Source organism: Polyodon spathula, chromosome 20, assembly GCF_017654505.1.
Source record: "Polyodon spathula isolate WHYD16114869_AA chromosome 20, ASM1765450v1, whole genome shotgun sequence".
Classification (NCBI taxonomy): Eukaryota; Metazoa; Chordata; class Actinopteri; order Acipenseriformes; family Polyodontidae; genus Polyodon; species Polyodon spathula.
In genome coordinates, this window is record NC_054553.1 from 20,631,090 (window position 1) to 20,656,321 (window position 25,232).

The 25,232-nt window shown below is 38.3% G+C and overlaps 1 protein-coding gene across 5 annotated transcripts; it reads right to left on the bottom strand.

Annotated features, from left to right (window-relative positions):
• Positions 1-294: 294 nt before the first annotated feature.
• On the bottom strand, positions 295-21,155 carry LOC121295434 (alpha-N-acetylgalactosaminide alpha-2,6-sialyltransferase 1-like). 5 transcript variants are annotated; one of them, XM_041220035.1, is made up of 9 exons: positions 20,988-21,155; positions 14,988-15,211; positions 10,942-11,142; positions 10,267-10,432; positions 8,833-8,971; positions 2,710-2,813; positions 2,533-2,616; positions 1,006-1,105; positions 295-689 (listed from the first exon to the last, which is right to left on the bottom strand). In XM_041220035.1, the coding sequence occupies exons 1-9, from the start codon at positions 21,095-21,097 to the stop codon at positions 486-488; spliced, it is 1,332 nt and encodes a 443-aa protein (XP_041075969.1). In that variant the 5' UTR covers positions 21,098-21,155; the 3' UTR covers positions 295-485. The 5 variants fall into 5 exon arrangements, with proteins under 5 accessions (XP_041075969.1, XP_041075970.1, XP_041075968.1 ...); XM_041220036.1 differs by having other exon boundaries at positions 10,942-11,110; positions 14,988-15,237; positions 20,988-21,154; XM_041220034.1 differs by having other exon boundaries at positions 10,942-11,110; positions 14,988-15,261; positions 20,988-21,154.
• Between the last annotated feature and the right edge of the window lie 4,077 nt (positions 21,156-25,232).

Consider the following 25,232-nt stretch of genomic DNA (forward strand, 5'->3'; position numbering starts at 1 on the left):
CTGGAGGCACATTTTGTCCTTAAAAACGTGGTTTTACAAGGTGGGGGTGTCCCCACAATGTTGTTTTTATAGGAGTTACTAGAACACATGTTTGTTTATAGTGTTTATGAGGACTTTGCTGGGACTAGAATTGATCATCAATTATTCAGTCAAGACCCAGCCGCATTCCACATGTGTTTTTGGCAGGGACTGAATTAACCCCATGTTTGCCAAACTTCAATAAAAATACACTATTTAGAAGTGCTTCACTTCTGCCCTGTCACAGCATGGTATATGTATTCATATCTCAAAATATCATGTATGACTTTTTTTATTATCAAATAGCAAGTGTTCATGTACTTAAACATAATTATTCACTGTAGTTTCTAGTTTTTTTTTAGGAACTTTCAAACAGTTTGATACCACAACACAAAAAACACATGGTTTTCTGTAATGGATTTTACTGCCACAGCAGATTTCCTTGTAAACATATATCTGATACAATGTCAATAAGAGGAAGGATGCAATACTTTTTTTCTCTGTCTCCCCTGATACAAGTTCATGAGTTTAGCATCGTGCAGTTTCTTCCACTTGTTGATTTCCAATCCAAAGTCGTGATTATCGTAAAACTCAGTTTCTGTCTTTGTCTTGTCATAGTAGTGGTTTGGATATTTGGCATAGTCTTCTGTGATATATCCATAGGCATCGACCTGCAGAGATAAATGAAGGAATGGTTGAGAACAGCGAGTTGGTCTATGTGTATTTTGGGTGGCATGTGGACTACATTTTTGGGATTCCATTTTTAGTAAGCAAGGTGAGGGGAAAAATGTCTATATTTGGTTATCTGTCCCAGTTTGCTAGTATAGTGTATAATACAATGACTAAGCTGTCTGTGTATCTCAGGAGACCTGAAAGTCCTGTGCCTGTGCAGTAGCCCCATTATTCTCTAACTGGTTCATGCAGACAATGACTACTTTCCGCCCTAATGGGTTAAGCAGGGTATCCCTCATTCCCAATCATACTTACAACATCACAGAGGTGCAGAGCCAGGAGCAGAGCGAAGGCCCCAGTGGTTGGTCTGTAGATGGCCCAATCTATTCCTTCAACAGTTTCTGATTTCAAGAACCTACAAGTCAGATGAAAAAGCCCAGACTCACTTTTTACAGTAGCAGAGGGTCCTAACCTTGGTCCGTGAGTAAATACCAGGGGTCCCTATAAAATAATACAGGTCCATCTCCCACACTTCCAAACCATTCATTAGGTCATTCAATGATCTCGGCAAACACCACAGCAAATCTACACAACATATCCAACATATTCCTCCTTACCCCATCCTGCTACCTATTAATCTTGAATAGTTCTGATATTTTGAGTCTAAAGCTGGCTGTGGTCCGTGAAAAAATATTTCAATGCCATTGCCAAGGTGGCCTCTACTTGGAAAAGGAAAACAATGAACATCTACATGAACAGTAAAACCTGTCCAATCCAGCGTCGCTTGGGAACGGAATATTGTACTGGATTAGACAGTGTGCTGGATTACAGAGTTACTGTAAAAAATCTAATATTCTAACACTTTCAAATTAATTAGTACGGTACATACAGTATAATAAACACAATAATGCCTCAGCAAACTCTGTACCTGTTATTTACACAAGTCTGTTTAAACCATTCCCATAGAAACACATTCACTTGCTTACACTCTACTGCACCTGTTGCTTTGAGGCATATTTACTTTTCAGAACGACTGAAACGGTTTGCCTTGCAATTGTGAATTCTTCACTTAACTTTTTGTGTTGGTTTTGATAAACTTTAAGCATTTGAATTTTTTCTATCAAGAGATGGCCTGCTGTGTGGAAGTTTAGGCATTTTGTCTGCTGTTCATGTGGGTATATACACTATATCTGATTTACATTGGTTTCAGACTTAAAAATCATGCAGGATTCCAGAATAGACAGGGTTTGGGAGTATCACACAATTAATGTGGACCTAAAAATATTGCTGAATTATACAGAATGCTGATATGTACAGGAGATGGATTAGACAGGTTTCTCTGTACTGCTAAACAAGTGAAAAAAGTCAAAGACGTGGTGCTTGCTAGGTATAGTTCGGGAGGAGAGCCAGCCCCCCGCTCCAAGCTCCTATCCAAGTGCTTTGTCCCTTCTCTCAGCGCATACATTCCAGGTATTCCAATCACACATTCACAACAACGCTCCACCATCAACATCCCTCCACCTCTCCCTTCTCCTCCTTTACAGGTGACCCCAGTATTATATATGTGGGGGTCTTTAATCGCCCCCAAATATTTATCGATCGATAAGCCCAGCCGGAGAGAAGCCCGATATTGAATTTATACACCATTGTAATTTTTACAAATTTGTATTTTCAAATCTGTTTATTAAAATCTTATTTTAATAATCTTTACACTAGCTCCGGGTCTTGTGTGTTATTGGGATAGTCATTTAAAAATCTTCAGGTACAAAGTAGTTCAAATGTTTTTTAGAAGGGTACGCCATCACAAGATCAGAACAACACATAAAGACAAAAAAGATGTACCTGTTTTTAATGTATCTGTTAAAATCAGGGTGAGCAACCAAATACTTTTCTGGTGTGAAATCCGTCCCATAATACGACCTTGGCCTAAGCAACAAAAAATACACATGAAGAAAGTTACACAAGCAAACCACTTTAAAAAAACATTATATTCATAAATAGACACAATAATAATCTTACCTCATTTCAAGATAGGGTCCTCTGGAAACCTCTGTATTCAGCATTAACGCTCTTAGCCATTGGTAATCCCTCATGTCTTCTGTAAGCAAGATGTATTTTATTTCCTACAAAAGGCAGTGTCTGTTTTAAAGCAACACACATTTTCAGCATTCAGCATCATTCTACAGATGATTACAGAGAGACTTGTATCATTATTCTGCTATCACTCCCTGGTGTTTAATGTCTGTTTTATTTTGGCCTCAAGTGTCGTGTGCTGTTTTAGTTTAAACCTTTTATTTTGTTCATTTATTAAACGTGCAACAGTGCAATTCACATTGCACCTGGCAGTACTGTGTGGTTCGGGCCCCCCTGTCTGACACATAATGAAAAGCTGTACCTGTAGGACAACTCCAGCCTCATAATGTAATTCTCAATATATAAATGATAAATTCCACACAAAGGCATCAACATTACAGTTTCAGATTCATGATGTTTTCTCATGAATACCAGACCTAAAAAAAGTCTTAAAATAACCCATGAGTTTATGCTTTGTAAATAGGAAAATCAAGTTTACTGGGACAGACATCACAAGGCTGAGGTAATGAAAACATTTATAATAATCTAAACAGGAAGTGAATCGCAACTCAGACTACACCCAACTGACACAGGTGTATTTGCGCATGAGGTGAGATAAAGACATTTTTAAAGCCTGTTTATTTCATGCTGATTGATCGCTTCAACTTAACCCATAAAATGCCTCCATATTTCCTAGATGACTTTGAAGGATTACTTTGCTTTAAACAAAAAAATGTGCAGCCTCGCTTGAATATCTAAGCTTATGCAGAGACTTGTGAGATAGAGTTGGCGCCAAGACAGTGCTGTTTGTTGTTTGTCGGCATCGCTGTGCTCTTAAATAAATATTCTTTGGCAAGTTGGGGCCAGAAAGTAAAAGTAAATGATTGTCAGGTGCCCAGCATAGAAAAGTGCAAGTAAACTACATGCTAAACTACACTCCATTTCTAAGTGTAACTTCCTTGTCAGTCTGGTATGTGCAGAGTCAATCTACAAGTCACAAAGCCTCTTCATTTGTTCCTGCAACGTGAGGATGCCAACTTGATTCAAGCGTGCTGTAGCAGGGAGAGATCTGTGCTGACTCTGCTGGCATGTTCACAGTACTGCAGGAAGAGGGCGGCAGCCTTTCAACAACCACCTGTGAGTGATGGCAGTGACACGGGGAGGTGGGAAGGTAGGTGTGTGTACTTTCCCCCTCGCTGAATAGCTGAGAGGCGAGTCTTGGCAAATTGCTAGCCCTATATAAAAAATGCTCTGCTGTTTCCTCAGGTCTGCCTTTGTAGACGCGCTGTGTGTGTGCGGAAGTGTTGGTCGAGGACGGAGAGACCAGCTGAGAACAGCAAACAAGTCAGAGAGTGACAGCGGGGAACCCTTGGGCAGACCCCGAACTATTGTGTAGAGCAGGCAGGGAGCCGACAGAGTAGGACGGTGATCCGCGTCGTGCGGGTAGCTGCGACCGGGATAACACTGCCGAGTGCAGCACCTTTTATTTGTAGTTTTATTACTGTTTTATTTTCCCTTGTTCTTTTCACCTTCTGTTTTCATTATTATTTCTTTGAGCACCTGCGAGTGCACTTGCTGTTCACTTACCAGCTGTGGTATTTCCGTGGTGCTGTCTATCATCGTTGATAGGCAGCCCACGGCCAACAGTGCCCTCTGCTGGAAAAAAGTAAGAACTGGTCTAAAAATAAAACTGGGCACCTGTGTGGTGTTTTCAATCACACCTGTCTGTCTCCTGGTCAGTGAATTACCCACACCCCTTCCACACGTGCGAAGAAGCAAATGTTGTGGTTGACGTACTAAAAAGCATGGGACAGGATGCCATCACCAATTCTACTAAACTCAATATATGATGAGGTGAAATGTCTAGCAAATTGTGCATTTGTTGAAGAATTCATGTTACAGATTTGTGGAAGACAAACTCAGAAGAGCAATGTTAGTAGTGCTTTAAATCCACTAGATTACTACAAGAAAAATATCTTTATTACTTTCTTGGACCATGTGATTTCAGAATTGACAGAGCAACTCATTGAATACTGCCCATGCTTTCTTGCTAAGAACTTCATACTAACTAAACTGCATGTTATGAAACTTGAGAGCATAGTGTTGGATGTGTATGATAGATAGAAGACTGTCGAAAGCAGTCCAATGGGATTCTCTCAACACTCTAGTTTGAATGCCGCATTCTACCCTAATATCAACACATCTCTGTGTTTTGGCCACAATTCCAGTAAGCGTAGCTATAGTTGAAATATCATTTACTTCACTACAAAGATTGAAAACTTGGCTGCGGAATTGCAGGGGTGAGTGAAAGTCGTGTTACTGGTTTGGCACGCACGCACTTGCATCAAGATATTCTGGTTGATGTGGAGCAAGTGCTAAAAGATTTCGAGCCATGTGGTGATTGCTGGAATACATATTTACTTGTGTACCAATGTTAACTGTTGTAAAACACGTTGTTTAGATGTTTTAAATAAACACATTTTAACGAATTGTGTAGTAGTTTTGAAGGGTATTTTACTTGTAATTGTAAGGTTTATATTGTATTTCATATGCTGATAGAGTGTACACCACAGGCAAACAGCTTTTATTTTGTGTGTATGTGTGTGCGTGTGCGTGTGCATGTGTATGTGCTTTTGGGAGAAGGGGGGGAGTTGAAATTCCTGCCTACATGTCTGACCTGAGACATTCACCTCCCTGTTGTACGTCAGAGTTCTTTTCCTCCTGCCCAGCCTCCACCTTCATCTAAAGGGGAGAGCAGCTATCCTGCTCTCCTTGAAGGCCGAAGATGCAATTAAAATATGTATAACATAGTATTTGTTGTCTAAGCTGTTCTCTATTGCATGAGTTTGCATGACTGCAATAACACTTTTTTTTGTATATTTAGCTGCAGTATCTATTCGTGTTTTTTTGGGGGGGGGTTGGTTTCTTTGGGGGGGGGGTCGCACTAAACAATTACAACTAAAGTTAATTTAAACAAAACTTTGTGAACTATAAGCTCTCTAAAGTGGTCAATGTTAGTGCGGTAGTGTTTTAATTTTCCAATGTCATTGTTGCACGGATGAGTGCAATCTTGCCTAAGAGGTTTTATTATTTTCTGTTGTTGCTGTTGTTCAGTCAGCATTCAAAAATGATTTCCATTACATGAGAGTAGATGTTGAACTTCATGCTGATTTGAACTCGGCTCTCGCCAAGATAAGCACCAACTAAGACGTAGATTTGCAGTAAACTCGTGTGATCCTTTTGCATCTCCATCCATATGCATTGTTTTCCATTTGATGATGTAGATATCCTTCTGTCTGGTGTTGATTGCTGAAGTGTAATGCTGGCTCCAGGGATCAGCTCATTTTGCCTCCCCAGCGCATCAGCACACACAACGACTGTGATGCTGGATCCGGGGATTAACCCAGTGCGGTCTCCCCGGCGCATCAGCATGACAACCGTCTGGATTGATCTAAGTAGGGTACATCTCTGGGGTCTTCAAGTGGGCACCTTCCATCCTCTGTGTTTTGTTGACTAGCCCACGACACCTCAAGAAGGTTCAACAGTGATTCCAGCGTCCCAGCATCACCCCCCTCCATCCACCACTCAGCTCAGCCCAGCTTACTTACCTGTACATCAGCGTTGATTTCTTTCTATTGTGCCTGAGATCCCCATCCAGAATCTTTCCGTCTCAACCACAGCCAGTTGCTGCTCCTTTCTGCTGCTTCAGATAAGTTCTTCACTGTGCAACACAACTCTTGGCCACTGAACCCGACATCTCTGAGAAACCGGCTTGTAGAGTGTGCCACAAATCCTCGACAACCCACCTCCACTGGGTAAACTCGGTCTCTCCATCCTCGCTGTTCCCCTTCAGCAGCTAGTTGAGCATACCGAAGTTTCTTCCTCTCATAAGCCTCATCCACAGCATCTTCCCATGGTACTGTTAGCTCTACCAGATGACGTGCTGGCATGCTGATGGCGTGCTGATACAGACCACAAGACAATGTCTGGGCGAAGGTTAGTTGTGGCAATCTCAGTTTGAAAAATACCCACCTTACATCCTGTCAAAATGTGCCTTAATGTTGCAGGTGATGAACACAAAGGACATAAGGGATCCTCATCCACCCAGAGGTTTAGGTTCTGTGGTGATGGGAGAACATCATATGCTGATCTGATGAGGAAACTGATCCTGCTCTGTTCCATTGACCATAGGTCTTGCCAGCAGATCTTGATTTGTTCCACACTTTCCCATCATCCATTCTCCCTGCTTGGCCTAGGAAATGGCCTTTACACATCTGATCCTCTCCTCCTGCTTTTGCACCTCATTGACTACCATTATTCCAACTTCTAGGCATTGCCATGTAGTGCTGAAATCTGAAGTTAAAAAATTAAATTGCTAATCTCCAAAGTAGGCTATTACTAAATTTGTTATTGTCAACGGTATGCTGAAAAAATCAAATACTACCCAAAGACGTTCATGTGGGATGAACCATATGCATTAGCCAAATCCAGAAATGTCACATGGAGCTCCTTCCTCTCCTTTTTTGCTGATTGAATTTGTTGCCACATTACGCTGATGTGTTCTAAACATCCTGGGAAACCTGGAATGCCTGCCTTTTGTACTGAAGTGTCAATTAAGCAGTTCTTTAATAGGTAGGTTGACACTCTCTGAGCAATAATGCTGAAGAAAATCTTTCCTTCTATGTTTAATAGGGAAATAGGACAAAACTGACTGATGCTTGTAGAATCCTGTTCTTTTGGTATAAAGACTCCACCTGCTCGGCGCCATGCTCTTGGTACAACCTGTTTTTCCCATGCCACTTTCAATTTCCACAGGATTCGTAGAACTCCAGAAGCACTCTTGTACACTATATGGAACTCCTTTAGGCCCAGGAGATGATGATGATGCCCTTGCTTTTTTCACAGCTTGCTCTAATTCTTTCCACTTAGGTGCACAGTCCTCCATTTGGTATTCGGGTGGATTGATAGGTGGGATATCTGAAGGAATTGACATAGGCTCCTGCCTTTTTGAATCTATGTGTGTTTCCTCCAAATATCTCTCCAGCTCAAACTTAGATGATTTTAGTATGCCATATTTTTCACTGGTGAATATCTTCTTTACAAATCTGAATGGATCTTTATAAAAGTTAGTTCTCACACACTTTCTTTTTGTAGCATTTCCGTAGGCACTCAGCTCTGCGCAATGTTGCAAGCTTAACTTTTATGACCCTTTGTAACAATTGAGGACCTCCTTCTGACTGTTCTGTTTTTCTCCATTACTTCCTCAACTTCCTCCTTTCTCTAACTAAGCATTCAATTTCCTGCTGCCATCTAGACTTTCCAGGAATAGTTTGTACTTTTTTCTTCCTTTTTTCAATTCCAAACCTCTCGCTTCCATATGCGTAGATGATGTCCCCATATTTATCCAGCTTCTTTTCAACTGTTCCATTTAACCTTTCCAAAGTAAAACAGAGATCCGTGTTTACTGTATCCCACGCAGTTTTCTCACAAACTCTTGGCCATTTAACTCCAGGCTTAGATTATTAGGTTCATCAATAGTTGTATCCACGCAAGTCCTCCTCATGTCTATGACAGGGGTGCTGATATCCTGCGAACTGTGGTTTGCTTCCTATCGCTGGAGTTCATTCGACTGACTTGAATGACTTCATAAGAAGTGTTGATCAATGTGAGGCCCTTGTCCCTTCTCCCTCAAGCATTTCATTCTCCCTTGATGAATCTTTAAACCCCTGACCGTTGTTGTCTTGCTCCAGCCGCAGACACAAACCTGGAGTTCCATGTCTTTGCTAACTGCAGATCTTGAACTAGTCTTTTGTGAAGTACTCTCCATTCTCATATCTGTTTCCGTTGTGAATTAATTAAGTGAAGTCAGACATGTGCAACCATCTGTCCTTAACATTGTGATTTGTGGAAAGCATTTGTTTTACTTTTGCTGCTTTTTTTACTTTTTGTTTTTGTTTTTACTTTTGTGGACTTGCATAATTATTTACAACTCAAATTGAGGGGAAACAATTATTGCAGCTCTTTTGAATATCTGACAATAAGTATTTATTATCAAGTATCAATCATTACCTTATCCATGGGTACATCGGTAAAACCTAATTCATGATAACTCCAGAGTGCTGAGATCATGGTTTGAGCTGTGTGGACATAAAAGGAGGTTCTCACTCCAACATCATCTTCAAAGCCTTTGATAACAGCTCCATTCACACTGTAGGAACACAAACACATTGGTCTATATGTGTCTTATATAAATATAAACAGTGCCTGGTCACACTAAAAGGGACAAATTGAGTTATTCTGTTAATCAAATACATTTTCAAAAATTGGTCTGCATAGTAATATAAATCCATGATTGCTAAATGAGAGTCAAGTGTGTTTTTTTGTCATCAACTGCCTTTCTATTCTGCATTAGCACATTAGATGACTGACAGGCATTTCAAATCATTTAGACCAAATGTTTTAGTAAACGCTTTTTTTTAATTTATTTTTTTCATTTTTCCCCAATATTTATTATCCCTATGTGGCAGAGTGGAAGTCCTGCTGGTGTGGTGTGTGGGGAACATTGGGTTGGCAGAGAGGGGGTTAAATTCCTCCCTGCCAGAACAACGTGAGAATGTGGCTGAGTTGTAGATGAATAACTGATGATTAATAAAGCTCCTGTCACAAGTGTATAAAAAGGGAACAATCTGTTTGTTTGGGGTTGGTGTGTAGGTGAGTGTAACCATTGCAGGGTTACTGTGTTGGGAAGTTTATTTAATAAATTTAATGTATTATACTTTTTTCCTGTATTTCATGTATTATGCATTTCTCTGTCTTTAAAGTATTATGGATTTTCTTCTTGTTACTGCATCTTGAAAAGTGCTTTGTGATGGTGGTCCACTATGAAAGGCGTTATATAAAATAAAGATTGAGTGAATGATTGAAGGTGAATGCCCAGGATACAGTTGTTTTGTGTTGTCTTTAAACCTGTGTTTAAGGCCACTGTGTCTGTTTGTTTGTTCATGTGTTTGTTTGTTGTTGTTGTCTAAATAAACATGCACATTAGAGGTTAAACTGCAGCCTCTGGTGTCTCACCCTGACGGAAACCAGCCTTGCCAGTGATGCTAGCCTTTCACACCATATTAGAGTGACCAGCCCCATGTATATATAAACCAGGCTGTACTTGGCATTATGGAAGCTGCTCCTGTGCTCCTGATTGGCTGGGATATTAAGCTTGTTTAGGTATATATCAGAAACATACATCCTCATCATGGGAATTGGTATCATGAAAATAAAAATTACCATAACATACGTTATGTTATATAAGATATGTTTCTTGAAACAGACAATAATAATCAGATTTATAACCAGGTGTTTGATGGTTCTATGAGATCAAATATAGTCGTGGTTGAGCTGACCTTGGCCCCCGCGGTTCTTCTATTGAAGTAGTGGAAACATGTATCTTTAACAGAACTTCTCTAAGACACTACCCGGGATTAGCAAATACTTTAGAGCACCTCGTACCGGAATACGTAATCATGCGAGTCGATTTCAGCACCCTTCCGAGAGCCGTTCAAGATCCCTCCACTCCCAACAGCAGCACAACGGATACAACCGTCATTCCTCTTGGAGCTGAGCAGGACTTTCTGTTCCTTTTGCCCAGGTAGCAATTCCACAGCCTGTTTGACTTCTAAAGCAAAACAGGACACAGAAAATTAATTCTCACTAAGCCACGAGCACCACTTCTAGCTTCTAGCAGCACCTGAATTTCCATTCAGGACCACAATCCAGTAATAACCAGCAGCAACCTTGCTTAGCTTCTGGGATCTAATAAAATCAGGCTTTGATCAATGATTATTTATGAATTTGATCAATTGAATAGAGTATTGCTAGGCGAGTTACAATGACTCAATGACATAGTTCTGTTTGCAAGCGACGCAACATGTGTATGTAGTGCATGTCACAAATGTATTGGTCCTGCATTGATTTTCATTTTTCATGAAGACCTTTACACAGGGCCTTGCTGTGATGGAGACCTGCTCTGACACCAACACCACGTCATGCATTGAAGATCCTGATATTCCATGCAGGTCATCAACTTACTAACCAAGACCAAGCGTGCAAATCAAGTTAACATGGCTACAGACTACCTAGGAAGGCCCTGGGTGTGCCGGAGTCATTTCCAAGCTCATTCCTCACCTGTGTAATTAGTCCCCATCCATCCATACGGAGGGTTGAAATGTTCCAGCCTCTTCCACTCCTCATCATTAAAGTGTTCTTTGTGCATGAAGAGGCTGATGTCAGGGATGAAGGTCTGTTTAAACCAATCAATTTCAGCAGACCTGGATCTTATAGACTCTGGGCAGGTCTGTAACAGAGACACTGAGAAACTGTAGTGGGCTAGGGATGTGAGATAAGGTTGAAAAGAAGTTGTTCTCAAAAAGCCAACAGTGTAAGTGTTAATTATAAGTTGCTTCTTTCCAGTAAATGTACGCATTTGCAAAACCCCACAGAATAGAATTATCAAGCTCTTTTACAACAAAATAAAGTTTGCAACAGTTTGTTATGAAAAAAATTAATGTAAAAATCCACTGATTTATATAGTAGAACATAAGAACATAAGAAAATGTATGAACACGAGAAAGCCATTCAGGGAATCTAAAAGTGTATTGTGCATTTTAAGTATGCCTTTGCATACAAATGAATCACAATTATTCCCAAGTAATTTGCTGTAAGTCGCATTCAGAGTTTATTAATGCATTGAATCAGGTCCTGGTTCCAATAAGACGGTGACGACTGTCTAGAGACAGGGAGACAGGGACCATGAATTCACAATCTAAAAACACACTTTATTTTTTGTATATATTGTAGGATAGCAGGGAGGGGGTTAAAATTCCTCCCTGCTAAAACCTTGTGAGAATGCACTGTTGGATGATTGGGCTAATGGTTTTTGTAATTGTTTTTATTGTTTAGTTAATCCCCTGCACCTGGTGGTAATTGCAAATTAGAGCCAGGTGCAGGGTATTTAAGAGAGGCAGGCAGACTGCTAGGGGCTGCTGAGTGAAGAGCCTGACTGCGTGTGTGTCCAGTTGTATTGAAGAGAGTGCTGAGTGAAGTCCGTGTGAGTTTGTGTCAGGTAAACGGCTTCGCCATCCTGAGTGCTTAGTTAGGTTCCTGTTAATGTTAGTTAGAGCTCCAAGAGCGAAGTAGGTGTTTGTTTCTGTTTTGTTTTCATTTGTGTTTATTAAAAGTGCGCAATTGCGCTGAAAAAATCAATTTTGAGTCCTGGGTCTGTTTTTAAAGGGGCAATGAACTCCGTGAGTAGTGCAATATATATATATATATATATATATATATATATATATATATACATATATATATATATCAGTGAAGTATATTATATAAACCATATTGGTGATTTTAGACTTTTTTTCAGAGTTATTCCTTTTTGTGTGTCTTGTAAACACTTAAGCCTACTATTTTTTTCACACAAACAACCGACTATTTTATTATACATTTGGAAAAGCAACTGAATCATTAGTTTCACTGTAAAAGGAATAAAAACATTTTTACAACTTTAATTTAAAACAAAATACTGTGTCTAGTAACTGAAAATCGATTCAATTTGCAGAGAAGGGTTCTAGCTACTATAATTATAATAAGAGAAGTACCTCTGTATTAAAGTACTTTCCAAGTACTTTAATACAGAGGTACTTCTCTTTGCTATGATCTTAAGCACCGTAAGCTACACAGAGTTCTGCTTGGTGTTGACATTTCAGTGGTTATGTACAGTAAAAACATATTCCCCTGTTTTGAGAATTCAGAGAGGTATGTTGCGAAATTCCTATTCATGTCCTTTTGACAGTCATGAGAAAGCACTGATGTCACTCTGTGCCCTGGTTGTTGGTTTTGTTTTGATCTTATATGTGTTTCATTGGGTCTGCTTTATTTGTTCTAAAGTTATGCAATAAGTATAATTAACATTAGACTTGTAACAGGATTATAGGGGATTAGGATGTATATTTCCATCTCAATAAATGAGTTGGATGCTTTTTAACATTGTACCAAACTTGCACTCATCTACCTCATCTAGGCGTTCCACTCTTGGAAGACACATTTACAAAATCTAGAAAAGCACGGTACAATGCTGGTGTAATGACTTCAAAATTTTAGAAAAGGAATGTTCTATTCTGGGTGCCAAAAATCATTGTAAACACTTAACTGATCTTATCATACCTTATAACAGTATGTACTGTACACAGGCATTACAACACTATCCAAAAATAACTAAAATATATCTTGATTTGCGACCAGCATTGAGAAGAATGGTAGTTCCTCGTGCAAAGTTATCAGCGAAAACTGCTATTCACCAAAGATAGCTTACGTGTTTTCAGGGTATTGGCGCAATAAAAGTAAATTGGCCAAAAGCACCATTTCACTTCTTCTCCGTCCTTCCTTTTTCTCCCAGCGTTTTTTTTGAAGATTTTTGCAGACCCCAGTGTTTTATCCAGCATTGTGTACATTACAGGACATCCAAGTTTAATGACAATTAACTTGTTTTGTCAACATGGAAATATACTAGGGAACGTGCTTATTGTGACATCTATATCATTTATGTTAAATGATTTATTTCTGTTTTAAAATCGAACATTTGAATGCAAAAATATATATTTTTATATAATATAAAAAAAGGCCTGGTATCCACATGATTTGAAACTATAACCATCAGTTTATCAACATGTTGTGTTACTGTCAATGCTACGAGTCAGCCAGTTGAATACTTGGGACTTTTATTTTACATTTGAAGATTTTGGAGATTTTTTTTTTTTTTTTTTTGAGCATCATGTTGCTAAGATTTTGAACTTGATCTCTGAAAAATGTTGGTTTCCTGTCAGTGTAACACTCATTGTGGTCCCTATTGGTGCAAGGAAGTACGGTTCTTTCGATACTGGTTGATGAGAGTAACACTATTTGTAGTCCCCACTGGACAAAAAGAAATGTTAATTTCTGAGAATTAGCTATGCTGAAGGGTAGCCTATATATTTGGTAAAAGTAAAACATAAATACATTACTAAATATTGAAATAAATGAATACATAAATATGTATTTTTTTTCTTTATATTTCCTTTTCACTAAAGAATATAAATACTGCCATTTAAAACTGTATAAAAACAAATATTTAACAGTTCCTGTTCAATTGTATATTAGTGAAGATTTTTGTACATAAAGGTCCTCATGCTTTCATATTTTTACTTTTAAATATATTGTAACAAAAGCGGTGGGGGTCAAGGTTGTCCCAGTTGTTTCTACTAACTTCGCTTGTGTTTTTTCAGGCACAACTTGCATCAAAAACACAAGCCCAGTTAGCAGAAACAAGTGGGGCAACCTTGGCCCCCATCGCTCTGACAGTTGTGCCTATTTGCTTTGTGCTGGGCAAGGTTGGCCCAATGGTTTCTTGAAACTTGGCTTGTGTTTTTGATAGCTCCACTTTAAATGGCTGGGCACTTTTGATAACTTGGCATTTTTTCCCATTCCGATGTGTTTTTGTTTCAGATCACAAACAATAGGAATTGTAAATAAATAATACATCTTGGACAATGGGAATTAAAATGACATATTAGGACAATCAAAATCACGGTTAAATAAACATTAAAGCAGAGCCTGAGTGAAAATCTGGGCCAGAAATGCATGTGTACCTGCATTCAGCCCTGTCACTCCTCCCAGTGATGTCATGAGAATATCTGTAGTGTTGCTTTCCCAGTACGATTACGAGTGATGGTTTCTCTGCACACCCCTCATTTTAAGTATTCGGTTTCATGAACGGGAGTCGCTATTTTAATATATAAAACATCAGTACTGGTAGACACCCGAGATACTGTTGAGTTTGTGAGTTTTATAAACAGCTGGTATATAACAGAGCATGCATGTTAACCGCATTGATTAAGATGTATAGACAACAATTGATTGCCTTTAGAGATTTACAGTAAAGGGATTTTGAAATGACTGTTTGTTTGACAGTGCTGAACAAGCATTACCAGCACTCAAACCTTCATGACCAGTTAATAAAAGCCACCCGCTCCAACAAGGATACAGGAGTGCTGACTTTTCTTGCAGTTATCTTCTTCCAGTTATATGCTTTTCTTATGCATTTCCCTTACACCCATCACCCTTACAGAACATCACTATTTTATAAAGAAATAAGAATTTATAAGAAACATCAACCCAACACTCTTAGCTTTCCTTACTGTGTTTTTTGCAGAAGGGTCCCGGTGGTAGTCCTCCTCTATATCCCACTTGGGGTAGAATATAAAATCTTCGATCTTCAAGGGCTTCTTTATCATGGGTTTGGGCACATTCACAGCCATGGCTTGCTTTTCCACACTGGGTTCGAGAGGTGGCTCCTGGCTCATCACTGTAGATCTTAGCGAAGAGGCTGCTTTTTCTCTTAACGTTGTTTTGTCTTGGTTTTCTGGAATGGGAGCCACCATGACATACCTATTGTTGGATTTATGATTTTTACTTTTAATGGTGGAATGGGGAAATTAAAATGAATATTTTACAATATTTCCATAAACAACATATGCGTGCACTATAAAACGTAATGAGGAGATGAAATCAACTTGTTTTGCTTGTTTTGCAAGAATCGAATGCTGGAGATTATGCTTGAAGCCCTAATATTTCACAGTAATTTACAAAGTAGGTAAGGAAAATCCTACTGACTACATGTCCAGGTATCACACAAAACGCATGACGTCACGTGACACCAGAGTCACAAAAATCTCTGAAGAGTACATAAACTTCATTGCTGATCACACTGTCCCAAAAGCAATGACAATAGCTGAAGTACAAAGAGAAACAAAACAAGACCCCACACTACAAAAGTTGGTAAACCTGATTCAAAGTGTCAAGTGGAAAGACATCAACAAGATCCCTCCAGGTCTCGCAGGGTCCAACCTCAATGCTCTTAAAGCCTTCTACCCTCTTCACAAGGAACTCATAACAAACGCAGAGGCTGACCTTTTACTACGAGGATCAAGACTCGTAATACCAGTTTCTCTGCAATCCAGTGCTCTTGCTTTAGGCCATGAAGGTCATTTGGGTATAGTCAAGACAAAACCACTACTGCGAGGAAAAAATAATAGTCCAAATCAAAGGATGCATAATCACACCTGAGAGAAATGGACCATAACCAGAAATCCCTTTATTTCAAAGCAATAGCAAATTCAATCAACCTGGACCATTCATTTGACATAGCAGAGGACTGAGAAGACGTTCAACCAAGAGAAATCATCCTGCCAAGAGAAAATGCTGATCAGCAACCACTGTTACCATTCTAAATGAGATATCCTTAACAAGGAAACCAAGGGCCTCCCAATTACCTTATTGAAGAAGTCTGGCTTTCTAATACTCCTCCCCACAGAACTGAAAGATAGTTTAAATAAACAAGAGACAATTCTAAATATAATTTAGTTTTTTTTTTCTGAAATAAGGGAGATATGTAATGTTGTAGCTAATTCCAGTTTGTGTTTTACATGCAGCTTACTTGACTCAGTAGAGCACATTCGAGTTGCTAGTCTTGAAATATACATTAAGAGAGCCAAGAGTGAAAACTTGTGATCTGTTCCTTGGCGTAACAATACATTTAACTTTACAGTGTGTTTGTGTCTTCCCTAAACAACCCAAACACGGCAACACTATACACTCTGAATCAGAGTCTCTGATAACTGGTGCATATTTGAAGTATTTGCAGAATCAAGAGTCCACAAATCTTCCACACAAATGTCAGTCAGTCGTCCTTGTGATGCAATGAAGAGAACATTAGGGGCTTCTATTACAAACTACAGTACTACTCTAAGAAGGCTAACAATGTTTTTAGGAAAAGTGCTGATGAAGAAGACAGCAAAAGTGTATCCTACGACTGTGGCCATAAACACAGGTTTAAAGTTGCTTTGTATGCAGAGACCTGGAGATTGGAATGAACAATTGCCCATGCAACTGGTTCAGTATGGCACTTTGTACCCTGGGGGTAACATTGTAGATGTGCAGGAAACAAGGTGTATGTTAAGGTATGATTTGGTGGGAGAGGAATGAGGTGCTTGTGGGCTGGAGTGTGTGTCTCCATGGTCTTGTGTCTCTGACTACCCTGGGTGAAGTTTAATCAAGGGCAGCGCTGACAGATTTTTTTTTTGCCACACCCCACCAAATTTGGGAATTAATCGGCCAGAAAGTAGCCACATTCAGCCTGATTTTCAGAGAGCGCATTTGTAGAGAGAAAATAAAGGATGAAATGCATTTTCACTGCAAGTTTTTTTGCCACCTAATTAAACATCTTCAAAGCCTTCTTCGCATTCTGAATGATTCAATTGAAATGGCAATTGTCGGTTCCTTAACAAGCCAGTTAGTCATATTTTAATAATCTGAACTTTCATTAACTGGAAAACAGTGAGGAAGCGAACATGCCGTCAAAACAATGGGAAAAATAGGCAAGAAAAATAAATTCTTAGCGACCCAAGCTGAGCTTTTGCTCGATGGGATGTTAGCAAATCAAACTGTTCTTTTAGGCAAAAAGGTCTGGAGCCACAGTTAAATTTAAAATATGGAAGGATATAACTGAAAAAATAAGCGCTATCTCTTCCATAAAAAAGTCAAAGAAAGAAGTTCAAAAAAGACTCTGGGACCTGGAGCGCAGAACAGTTGTGAGGCATAGTTCACCCCCTAGTCTCTGCAAGTCACTTTAAATACAAGCATCTGCTAAATGACAAAATAATAATAATAATAAAATAATAATAATAATAATAATTGGTCCCAGAGTGGCTCATCAATTAGCTGCAAAGTTTATTTCAGACAAACATTGTTTTAAAAAAGATAATAATAATTGTAAACTCAAACTGAAGCAAAAGAAAGTTGCAACGGAGAAAAGAAATTTTTAAAGCTGCATAGGCACTGTTGTTTCTATAGACAGAAAGTAAGTGCATTTATTGATACAGGCAGATAACTTGTCTCACCTTTGAATGTGTCTGTTAGTTATTATACTATAATTATTATACAGATTACACTATGTAACACAATTTTTGTTCCTGGGTAGAAAGTGTTATTTCCTAATTGCTTATGCCTCAAAAGTATAGAAAATTGCTATGCCTCAAAAGTATAGAAAATGGCTATTATTCCCCACAGACTTTGCTTTTGTGACCAGGACAGTGATATTTTGAAATTTACCTATTTCCAATGAGAAAACAAGCGAATGTGTGTCTTTTCGTTCACATAAAGTCAGAAAAAACAACATACGAATCCAAATTAACATGTATTTATACTAAAGCAATACAAAAATGACTACAAAAGATTTAGAAGTGAGTAGTTTTTCGAGATTTACGATTATACTGTAAATCACTTTCACGAATCAGCCCCCAAATGTAGTCTCCCATCATGTTCTCATTATACTGTCCTTGGTAGTGGCGTTCAAAGTCCAGTATATCCTGGTGGAAGCGCTCGCCTTGCTCCTCCGAGTACGCTCCCATGTTCTCCTTGAATTTATCAAGATGAGCATCAAGGATATGGACTTTGAGGGACATCCTACAGCCCATTGTGCCGTAGTTCTTCACCAGAGTCTCAACCAGCTCCACATAGTTTTCGGCCTTGTGATTGCCCAGGAACCCCCGAACCACTGCGACAAAGCTGTTTCAAGTCGCTTTCTCCTTACTAGTGTGCTTCTTCTGGAATTCATTGCACTCCAGGATCTTCTTTATCTGTGGTCCGACGAAGACACCGGCTTTGACCTTTGCCTCAGACAGCTTAGGGAAGAAGTCTTGAAGGTACTTGAAGGCTGCCGACTCCTTATCTAGAGCTCTGACAAATTGTTTCATAAGGCCCAATTTGATGTGCAGTGGTGGCATCAGAACCTTCCGGGAGTTCACCAGGGGCTCCCACTTGACGTTGTTCCACCCCACAGAGAACTCGTCCACTGTGGCCAGTCCCGCCTGTGATAGTGCGCCTTGGTATCCCTGCTGTCCCAAAGGCAAAGATAGCAGGGAAACTTGGTAAAACCGCCTTGGAGACCCATCAGGAATGCCACCATTGCAGTCTCTTGATGCCATCTCAGAAAAATGCAGATATGTATCCACTTAGGCAGCTGGAACTAAACTGAACTGGTGGGCTTAAGGCCCCTGTATTTATACTACTATTTATATTACTGGAAAGTTCTAGAAAGTTCTAGAAGTTACTCTAAGTTTACTCAGCACTGAATCTATCTGGAATGTTCTGGAAAATAGGTAAATTTCAAAATATCACTGTCCTGGTCACAAAAGCAAAGTTTGTGGGGAATAATAGCCATTTTCTATACTTTTGAGGCATAAGCAATTAGGAAATAACACTTACTACCCAGGAACCAAAAAAATAAATAAAATTGTTACACAGTGTTATTAGTAACCTAAAACTTTGTTCCAATCTTCATATAATATAATGATATTCATGCAAATAAACACTTCCTATCCAACTAACACATGCTGTTTCATAAAAACAGGCTCCCCAAGTGATGTCTATAGATCAATGTATTCATTTTTTTTAAGTTTAAAATTGACTGCACCGGCACTGTGAGTGTGAAATTCCCAAGGGGCTTTGCCTGTGGACCCCAAGGACCTGATGGGTCCCAAAATCATTTTTACGCTACGAAAACACGCACCATTGCTTCACATTACTATAACCGTATAGAGTCCAGTGACTATTTTCAGTTGGAGTCTAACTCTGGATACCATCAACTGTAATTACATTACTGCTTGGGCAACACCCATTCAAATATTAACCTTTTCTAGACCTGTTTTAAATAAGAACTTTTATAACAATAAACAACATTTGTTTGCATTCATTATTTACATGATGGACATAAAAATCATTAACAACCTTAGTTCCCAGCAAAAAGTTGTCATTAACAGAAAGTTGCCAATAATCAAACACCCCCGTTTTCTACTGTATTTATATGGCGCAACGAAATATACTGTAGTTTTGAAAATATGGCACTGAAATATATGTGTTTTAAACATTACAGTGTTAAAAAAATGAACATGAGAAACACGAACTATCCAAATATAGAACTGTTTACTTTATGTGTGTGTAAAACAAACAAAAGGGAGTAGGCTTAAATTGTGCTACACAACGATGTGGTACAATTGTCCTTAGAATGAGTAAAGCAAACATTTAAAAAAAAAAGGGTTGTACTTACAATCAATTCTAAAGAAGACAATTTTAATATAAGAAATTGTCCATCATGGTCTGCTTTTTACAATGTACCACCTCCTGCTGTAAATCCATCTCAGTTTTATATACAGCTTCGTAGCCAGTTTCAAAGCCACAATTCTGACTCAATCTGACTGAAATACGCAGTTGCGGAGTCACTGTTTTAGAAAATATGCATGAAGTAAGCACATAAATCGTGCAAGTGCGCTCTGTAGCACTGGCAACTAATAATAATAGCAGCTGATAATATCAGAATTCCGTTAACATTAAAGTCTATGGGACGTGATTGGTTCCTGGGAAAATGTTATTAAAAACCGAAAGTTGTCTTTATTAGGGTTGCTCATAACCGGCATCTACTGTATTCTACAATTTACTGTTTTTCAGGTAAGCATTTAAAATTTAGGAAGATTTGTTGTATACTATCTTTGCTTCAATGAGCATTTTGCTTAATCATAAAATATCTTGAAATACCTATTTTTAGACCGTGAAATGGGGTGAAATACAGTCCTAATTATAACTAACACACACACACACACACACACACACACACACACACATATACGCAAGTATATTTCAGAAATACAAGCAACGGGTACACAGATGCACTCCCGAAACTTAAAGTCCGGGTTGTTTATTAATGCTCTCTACTAGTGAACCACACAATAAGAAATATGTGGCACAGAGGGATAGATCCTCATTCAGTTTGTTTCCTGAAATTGTATACAATAAGTACTACAAATGTAAATATAAGTTTTCATGATGTAAAATGAAATACTATGTATATCAGTTTAATACATATGAGGAAGAGTGTTAGTGTAAAGATACATATACACACCTTACCATTTCTTAAAGGCCAGTACGATTAGTATATATATATATATATATATATCTATATAATATATATATATATATATATATATATATTAAATAAAAAGAAACAGTTAGTAAACAGATAGGTAGCACACAAATTAATCTGCTCCTGCCTTTATCAGTGTTAGATATTTATATAGGTAACTCACCGGTGTAGATAATCCACATTTCCCTTATATTTAAAAAAAAAAGGTCCGATTAGTAGAAAAACTACAGCAATCAGACCAAGAAATTTCTTTTTCATTCGTTGATACTTCATGCTGTAAAAGGTAACAGAGCTACCTGCACGCTGAAGTTATCTGCCTGTTTTGGGAGTACACTGTGACCTGAGGGAGGTTCCTTCAGTGATTTATTTCTCTTTTTGGCAAACAGAATTGTTTCTGTGCCAGATTTGTAACAGTATTTACTTGCATCCCTCATTCACTTTAGAAACAGTTCTGAAAATAGTGTTGGTATATTTTAGAAGGTTATCTTATAATACACTTCTAACCTCTGCTACAAGCACACCAGTAGAACTGGTTTTAATCTCAGTGCATGGGTTTTACAGTCTGTCTTGTATTTTAAAAATATCTGTTTGATTTTTCTTCAGTGTCAACAACTACCTTAGTGCACCGTGGAGACTAGAACTCAGACGGATCAATTAAATTACATTTCAAATACGTTGTGAGCAGCCAAGATAGGGATGGAGATGTTTAAACGCTTCTAGCAATTTTATTGTTGGGTTGGGCAACAAACATAAGCACAGAAACAGTCGCTGCCTCAAACTTGTAATTAAGGGTAGGGGCAGCTTCTCCAAGGATTGATACAGCAACACACTCAGAGCTCTTCAGCTGTAGAGTTTGTCTTTATATCACATGGCTCTCTGATTCTTACAATGAAATCTATTGCTTTATCTATCAGTCACTAATTATATGAACATTCTAGTTTACAAATACTTCTGCATGAAACAAGCATGAACATTTTGGATTTCATGTATGGTGGAACTGGGTTTCATGCATCCATTCCCTAATATATCTATGTGGGAAAAAATCCTTTAAAGGTGACAAACTGCTTCCAGAAAGTAAACAAATGAATTCAAGAGGCGTAATGTATATCAGAAACTGAGTTAAAGCAAACATGCCCTTATTTAAACAGTGATTCAACTGACAGCAATACTTCAAATTGTGTTATTCTACCCTCAGAAGATGTTTAAACAAGGAGAAATTATTTTTATTTGGTGTAGATCTCTTGTTAAACATTTTTTCCACTTCAACACTACCAGACTAATTAACAGATTAATTCTGGACAGTTTAAACCAGGGATAAACATGACATTGATTCTCTGTGGAGCATAAAACTAAAAAACATTTATGCACATCTAAAACAGACAAAAGAGGTGCTGCTCGTGTTGACTTGAAGAATCCGCGCGCCCCTTCTGCACCACTTACCACTGGCAAGATTCCTGAATTCATGCTGCTGTGATATTTATTTCATGAATGCATGTTGCTCTGTTATTTGTTTTGTTAATGCGTGTTGCTCTGCTATTTGTTTTGTTAATGCATGTTGCTCTATTTGTTTCGTTAATGCATGTTGCTCTGCTATTAGTTTTGTGAATGTATGTTGCTCTGCTATTTGTTTTGTGAATTGTGTTGCTCTGTTATTTGTTTTGTGAATTGTGTTGCTCTGTTATTTGTGTTGTGAATTGTGTTGCTCTGCTATCTGTTTTGTGAATTGTGTTGCTCTGTTATTTGTTTTGTGAATTGTGTTGCTCTGTTATTTGTTTTGTGAATTGTGTTGCTCTGCTATCTGTTTTGTGAATTGTGTTGCTCTGCTATCTGTTTTGTGAATTGTGTTGCTCTGTTATTTGTTTTGTGAATTGTGTTGCTCTGCTATCTGTTTTGTGAATTGTGTTGCTCTGTTATTTGTTTTGTGAATTGTGTTGCTCTGCTATCTGTTTTGTGAATTGTGTTGCTCTGTTATTTGTTTTGTGAATTGTGTTGCTCTGCTATCTGTTTTGTGAATTGTGTTGCTCTGTTATTTGTTTTGTGAATTGTGTTGCTCTGTCATTTGTTTTGTGAATTGTGTTGCTCTGCTATCTGTTTTGTGAATTGTGTTGCTCTGTTATTTGTTTTGTGAATTGTGTTGCTCTGTTATTTGTTTTGTGAATTGTGTTGCTCTGTTATTTGTTTTGTGAATTGTGTTGCTCTGCTATCTGTTTTGTGAATTGTGTTGCTCTGTTATTTGTTTTGTGAATACATGCTGCTCTGCTATTTATTTCATGTTGCCTAAACCGCAGCCTGTCATGTTCAGTTACATGCAGATAATGTGGTTGTTTCAGATGGAAGCATACAAACAAACTGCCTTTTCCTCCTGTTTGCTGTCTTTTTCTTGGTAGCCTGTTAAAACCAGGACTGTGCCTGAAAGTTAAATACCTGTTCACCCGCCATCTTGCAGTTGTCTATTGCAAAACGGTTTCTATTCTGTTTTGTGAATTGTGTTGCTCTGTTATTTGTTTTGTGAATTGTGTTGCTCTGTTATTTGTTTTGTGATTTGTGTTGCTCTGTTATTTGTTTTGTGATTTGTGTTGCTCTGTTATTTGTTTTGTGAATTGTGTTGCTCTGTTATTTGTTTTGTGAATTGTGTTGCTCTGTTATTTGTTTTGTGAATTGTGTTGCTCTGCTATTTGTTTTGTGAATTGTGTTGCTCTGCTATCTGTTTTGTGAATTGTGTTGCTCTGTATTTGTTTTGTGAATTGTGTTGCTCTGCTATCTGTTTTGTGAATTGTGTTGCTCTGTCATTTGTTTTGTGAATTGTGTTGCTCTGCTATCTGTTTTGTGAATTGTGTTGCTCTGTTATTTGTTTTGTGAATTGTGTTGCTCTGCTATCTGTTTTGTGAATTGTGTTGCTCTGTTATTTGTTTTGTGAATACATGCTGCTCTGCTATTTATTTCATGTTGCCTAAACCGCAGCCTGTCATGTTCAGTTACATGCAGATAATGTGGTTGTTTCAGATGGAAGCATACAAACAAACTGCCTTTTCCTCCTGTTTGCTGTCTTTTTCTTGGTAGCCTGTTAAAACCAGGACTGTGCCTGAAAGTTAAATACCTGTTCACCCGCCATCTTGCAGTTGTCTATTGCAAAACGGTTTCTATTCTGTTTTGTGAATTGTGTTGCTCTGTTATTTGTTTTGTGAATTGTGTTGCTCTGTTATTTGTTTTGTGAATTGTGTTGCTCTGCTATCTGTTTTGTGAATTGTGTTGCTCTGTTATTTGTTTTGTGAATTGTGTTGCTCTGTTATTTGTTTTGTGAATTGTGTTGCTCTGCTATCTGTTTTGTGAATTGTGTTGCTCTGCTATTTGTTTTGTGAATTGTGTTGCTCTGCTATCTGTTTTGTGAATTGTGTTGCTCTGTTATTTGTTTTGTGAATTGTGTTGCTCTGTCATTTGTTTTGTGAATTGTGTTGCTCTGCTATCTGTTTTGTGAATTGTGTTGCTCTGTTATTTGTTTTGTGAATTGTGTTGCTCTGCTATCTGTTTTGTGAATTGTGTTGCTCTGTTATTTGTTTTGTGAATACATGCTGCTCTGCTATTTATTTCATGTTGCCTAAACCGCAGCCTGTCATGTTCAGTTACATGCAGATAATGTGGTTGTTTCAGATGGAAGCATACAAACAAACTGCCTTTTCCTCCTGTTTGCTGTCTTTTTCTTGGTAGCCTGTTAAAACCAGGACTGTGCCTGAAAGTTAAATACCTGTTCACCCGCCATCTTGCAGTTGTCTATTGCAAAACGGTTTCTATTCATACGTTTTTTTTGTTTTTTTTTAAACCTACGTGTAAAACATTCAACATTAGAGGTTTGGTAGAAATATTAGCTCTAAGAAAATTCAATATTGGCCCCTTCTCTGGCAGGACAGGGTAGAGTTTGAAGGCCAGAACCTGAAAACCATGTCATTGCCTTTCAACAAGGTACTGTACCTTATGTTTTGCATTTGGTTGAATTTGTTTATGGAAAGTGCAAGCATGTTAGTCCTGTTTTTCTTGAAACACGTGACTCAGGTCCAGATCAGTTTAATTCAAAAAGCTAAAAAGACAAATATTCAGAGTTAATCTTGTACAGCTTATATATTGTTATGCCACATAAAAAATATATATTTGGCCGCCTTCTATTACTTAAAAATTAATTAATTAAAACAGCTTAACTTTTGGAATTGATCCACATGAGTGCAGAGCTTGTGTGATTTTTTTATTATAACTTGTGGAGGTACACACCAACAGTTTTCCATATAGATCTAGTAAACCAGATGTCCAATTGAATCCTGGTTCAGACATTCTTTAGAAGGTATTGTGTAAGAATCAAGGGGGCAGACAGGTTCATGAAGACTAGCTCTAGCATGTCTCAGTGCAGTTGTGAAACAGT